Source organism: Lolium rigidum, chromosome 4 (assembly GCF_022539505.1).
Source record: "Lolium rigidum isolate FL_2022 chromosome 4, APGP_CSIRO_Lrig_0.1, whole genome shotgun sequence".
NCBI lineage: Eukaryota > Viridiplantae > Streptophyta > Magnoliopsida > Poales > Poaceae > Lolium > Lolium rigidum.
Window position 1 is genome coordinate 228,892,131 of NC_061511.1, and position 5,588 is coordinate 228,897,718.

Genomic DNA, 5,588 nt, shown 5'->3' on the forward strand with positions numbered 1-5,588 from the left:
GCCGCCGATGGTTTTCCTCCACCAGTGTGTACGACCGGCAACCCAGTGGTGCGTAGGAGGCGCTGCAGTGGTGCGTAGGAGGCCACACTGGTTCCCTCCTATCCGTGAGTCACAGAGGTGTCGCATGTACATGTCCAAAAATAGCATCGGACCACGCGTACAAGGCCTACAAGCTGCTCCGCTGCTGCAGGCACACCATCGGCGTGAGGACAAATTCAATTAGGAGCGGAGCAGGGAAACATCAACGGTCGAGGGAATGAGGTAAAGAGAAGGATGTGACACGTTGGCCCGAGCTGTTCAATGTACGTGCCAAAAATTTATTAAAAATAAAATGAAGATCGATCGGTGGATGAGTTTGCCAACGTAAGGCTCGGTTTCTCGAATTCATACCCAGCCGTTCCGGCACGCATCACCAAACCACCCGACGAGCCAGTTGCATCGATCCCTGCCGTCACAACTCACATGACATTTGACGCATACCCGCGGCCTAAAATTCATGATCTCGTCATTTTTTTTCTCCCAGTTCCCCTCTTGACTTTCACGGTCAAATTGGCGTATACGCCTTAGTTTCTCCGGCGGCCTTCCCGGTGACGCGCGCAGCACACGCCGCCGCGCCGAGTCCGTTAACGCGGTGGTCGAAAGTCGCACCGCCACCGGCCGCCTCCGCGTAAAACCGGCGAACGTTCCAGGGAGGGAGGCGACGATGCATGATGCTTTTGATCGATCGAGGAGCAAATCATATGGGAAATTGAGGGTGCAGCTTTGGTCGTCACTCGTCAGACAGTGGTCTTCTCGAGGAGGCACGCTTTGGCACCGAACGAGGCATGCAGAAGGCAGCGATGCTCGATCACAGGGGAGGGCCAGAGGGAATGTCTTTTTGGCATCGGCCGGGCAGCCAGGCCCCCCAAGTGCATGTGGTGCTGGTACGGTGGTACCAATACAACGATTCCATCAATTCGCATGTGTAGGGTAGCTTAGAGCATCTTCAAAAATAGGCGCCGGCGGAGGCGTCGGTACCTCCGTTTGGGGGACGTCGGCACAACATCCTTCATTTGGGGAGCTGCTTCCACAGCGGCGCCCCTAAACAGGCGGCCCCGATAGATAATTTGAATTTGAAATCTCAAATACAACCATAGAAATTCGAATAAGTCTACGAATAAGAAGTTTGGCCCAACACACGGCCACCAAATACGAATAGGTTTTGGAATAAGAAGTTTGGGCCAACACACGGCTACCAGATCGTCGTTTCCGGCACAAAAAAGGGCTTTCCAAGCCAGATGATCGCATGATCACACGAAGGAGGTGAGGGGCGGCGCAACCTCGATGGCTTCCTCATCGGCTGCCGGCGGCAGCTCCGTCGCTACAACAGGATCCACGGTCACCGGGGGAGGCATGAACGACGACGGTGTCGGGGGAGACATGAACGCAGACGGTGCCGGGGGAGGCATGAACGTCGACGGTGCCGGGGGAGACATGAGACGGTGCCGGGGGAGACATGAACGCGGACGGTGCCGGGGTAGACATGGACGGTGCTGGGGGAGATGCCGATGCAGCTCGCGCCGCCATCACCTCTTGGCCGATGCGCTCGCGGTACATCTCGTGCCATGCCCGCGCCAAGGGGTCCATCTTCTCCATGTCGGCCATCAAGATTTTCGATTCTTGAGACATTTTGGCCAACGATAGCTGCGTCGAGGGCGGCGATGCGGCGCCTCCTGCGGTCGGCCGTGACGAAGGCGCGACGTTCTATCTCCATCTCCCAGTCCTCCTGCAACATGGTCGCCGGCTTCTCCTTCGGCGCGACGGTGCGCGTCCGCGCTGGAGGCCATTAACGCCGATGACCAACCTCCCCACGTCGTTTCCGATGCGAACCGTCGCGTCCCCTCGCTGACAAGGTGCCCCCTCCTGCGAAAACGTCGTTCCGTGAGACGCCGGCGCGCCCGATTCGCGCCCTTGGCGAAGGGGTCTGCACGTGATTGCCGGCGATTCTATTGAGCTCCAAAATTGGCCGGCGCCGTTTGGGACGCGCCGGTGCGAGCCCATTTTCACTCCCGATCCCCAAATAGCTATCGGGGCCGCTATCGAGGCCGCCGGTGGAGATGCTCTTACGAGGTGCAACAAAAAGAACTGCCAAAAAAGTATGTAGCCTCGGTTTACGGTTGGTCAGTTGTAGCTATTGCATAACTTATTTTGCAATCTGCCATGGAAAAATAGAGAATACATCCATCTGGGACAATCATGTGGAATAAAAAGAGCCCCGCGGCCTAGCTAGCCTCGCTACGAAAAATAGATAGAAATTGGTTCTAAACTTCTGATGAAACCACATCAATTCCAAACGCAGTTGAAAAGGGTGGATCATTTCATGTGGTCTGTGAAGAGTGCAGACTGCATTCTTGTCCAAATTTGCAATATGAAAAATGGTTCCATGGTCATACAGTGCAATAATGCACTGCAGGGATGAACTAGATGTAGTTCTAGCTTAGCAGCGGTAATCATCACACCTATCAATCTATCATGCATAGTTTAGTGTATGCTAATTTACATGCAACTCTGCATGCATGCATTGGGGAAAGTTTTGGAGTTTGTAAAAAAGGCACTTTCTGCTCATGCATGCATGTTTGTCTAATCAGTCCTCCATCGATCGATTAGCATTCATTCAAAAAGTTCGGCCATGTCAGAATTCAGATAGAGAAAAGTTCACATACCTTTTCATCAAATCTCTTAAAACTGTTCTCCTCGGTTATTTGGACAAAACAAGGTGATTAGTAACTCATCACTTACACTTGTAACTACACACGAGCTATTCACGCAAAAAAAACACACTCAATAGCTAGTTAAATTCATTCGTGATTTGTTCTTACATGGTACAGTACTTAATCTCCATTAGTTCTCAGTGTGAAAATTAAACACTTATTGTTCACAAAATACGGTAAAACTGAACACATTACCATCAATCAATCCGTCACAAAACGCCAGAGAGGTATATCGTTGTACATCTCATGTTACAATGACACGAACACACACTACGAGTACGTGCTGTCACAACTGCATGTTTCTGTTGGATTTCACGTACCCAGCGACGCCGTTACTTCCGAAGGCGAGCACGGTGCCAGCGCCGCCGCCGCCGCCACGAGATGGAAGACCAAAATTCCTTCCCACGTACCGTTGCAACGGTGACGAGTATCGGCCGTCGTCGGCGCCGCCGCCGCCAAGGGTTTCGAGCGCGGCGACCTGGGACTTGAGGAACCGGAGGTAGCTGGCCGCCTCTTCGAGCATGGACGCCGTGTCCATCTTGCTCCCTCCAGGCACCAGCTTCTGTAGAGCGCGCAGCCGCTCGCTCACCTTCTCCCGCCGCAGCCGCGCCGCCACCGTCTGCGGGTCGCTCGAGATCCGCACGTTCTTGCGCCGCCGCGGCTTCGACGACGACGGCTCGGGCGGCGTCGACGTGGGAGGCTCGCCGGGGCCGAGGGTCACGGGCCGCATCGCCGCCGCGCGGTAGATCATCTCCTTCACCTGTGCTATCGCCTCCGTGTCCGGCTCGTACCCGCGGCGGCCGCCGTCGCTCTGCCCGAACGTGAAGCTCGTGGGCGTCGCCGTTGCCCTTGCTGCTGGGTACTTGTCCGGTTGCTTATCCCTTTTCGTCAGAGGTAGAGTTGTCTGAGGCTGAGGCAGTACCGGGCGCGACATGGCACACGGCGAGGCAACCTCCGTGTCACCACTGCCGTATGTGTTGGACTCCCCGGAAGAGATGTTGCCGCCGCCACCACCGGTGGTGGTGCTGTACCCGGAGAAGGCGGCGTTTGAGCCGGCGGCATGCGCGGGCTCCTCGTGGACGTTCGGGAACGCAAACCCGTCGTGCACGCCGGCCATGGCCGGAAGCAAACCAACCGAGTCCAGAAAGGCGTTGGATGATGTGTCGCCGTGGCCGGCAAGAGTCAAGTCGCTCTGGCACCGCAGGATGCCCAGATCGTGCTGGCTCGGCGGCAGGCCGAGGCCGTAGGCGTCCGAGTTCACGGTGCAATCGCCGGCAGGGTCGTCGCAGTGGAGTTCCTCGAAGGCGTTCGCGCCTAAGAAGGCGGCGAGGAGGGCGTCGTCGCTCGGCGCGGCAGGAGCTGGCTGCGTGCTCCAGCCGAAGGCGTCCATGCTGCCGCCGGCCGGCCGGAAGACTTGATACAAACTTGCTAATCTTGTCCCGGATTTGAGTAGTACGAGCTAGCCCTTATGTTTATGTTGTTGGATGGTAGATGCTACTGCTGCTGCTGCACCGCAGGCAAATAATTCATGTAAGTGAGCTTCGTTGTATCATTAGGTCGAAATGCATCAAAAAGATGAACATCAAACTAATAAGCTTGCATATAAACATTGAATTCCAACTAATTAATGATGATTTGATTAAGGCGATCAGAAGAACAAAAATCAACACAAATTAAGCCCTAAACATGCCAATTATCTATCCAATCGGCAAGCCAGCACAAGAAGAACAAGAAATTGAAGGGAATCATAATTCATGGTGTGGTACACACACGACTACAGTACCTGAATTAACTGGGTGAACTGATCATTCCTTCCAGTTCCAGGCCACCGGGCTGCACCGATCTGTGAAAGATTCTTGAGATGGATTGCTGGGCGCAAGCAAGTGTGCAGCGTAGCTAGCTGCTAGGAATAGGATGGTCCTCCTCCTGCGGATGGCTGGCTGGGCATATGGGCGTCGTCTTTTATAGGCGTAGCTGGCCAGATTTGTTTCTCTTTTCATCGGGGGAAAAGAAAGAAGAGTCGTTCTCTCTCGTTCTTTTTCTGTATTCTGTATGTGGGGGCTAATTCAGTTGGCGGAAGGACAGCGAAGTCCATAGAATGCGTCTCATTTCCAGCGGACACAAATTATGTGTTGGATAATTAGGTATAATTTCATGATTAATTTCAAAATATTAAACATGATGATATCAACTACTAACAAGCTGCATGCATTAATCAACACGAATAGTAGGAACGGTAAAATATCCATCGCTAAACAGATCGAGATACGTCGCGCGTACCGATCTGGTGGAGTTGGAGGTGGCGGTGACGGTGTAGTAGATGAAGTCGCAACAATAACGTTGTTGATGGCAACGTTGTTGACGACGGGACGAAGTAGACGGCGTTGAAGACGATGGTAGGCACTGAACGTCTTGAACGGAAGATGGCCCATGATGAAGAGCCTGAGCAGTCGCGCAGAGGCTTCCCAAAAACCTAATACGCCCTCTCCCGTAGATGATCGCAAAGTCGAGCGGTTCCGGAGACCCGCTCTCTCATTCGCCGGTGCACGTCGGTGGGCGGGATGGAGTAGGCTACGATGACGGTGCAAGTAGAGAGAGGTGGAAAATCCTAACTCGTGTATTGGATATCTTTTTGCGGTAGCCGGACAAGAGATTATATAGGCTCAGGACATAGGCAACGTGGGCCACGCCTACGTCGCACACACGTTTCAAGTCGGTTACAGATAGCCCACGGTCCGGGAGTGGCCCGAACCGACCAACTGCGGTCCGTCTAGGACTCTGTTCGTTTTCCTACACTGCAAAACACTACGGGAGAGACGCCGTGGGCCGACGGCCAGC

At 54.0% G+C, this 5,588-nt stretch overlaps 1 protein-coding gene across 1 annotated transcript; it reads right to left on the bottom strand.

Annotated features, from left to right (window-relative positions):
* Positions 1–2,937: 2,937 nt before the first annotated feature.
* On the bottom strand, positions 2,938–4,140 carry LOC124706163 (transcription factor LATE FLOWERING-like). Its single transcript, XM_047237813.1, has one exon. It carries the CDS (start codon positions 4,138–4,140, stop codon positions 3,037–3,039), a length of 1,104 nt encoding a protein of 367 aa, XP_047093769.1. The 3' UTR covers positions 2,938–3,036.
* Between the last annotated feature and the right edge of the window lie 1,448 nt (positions 4,141–5,588).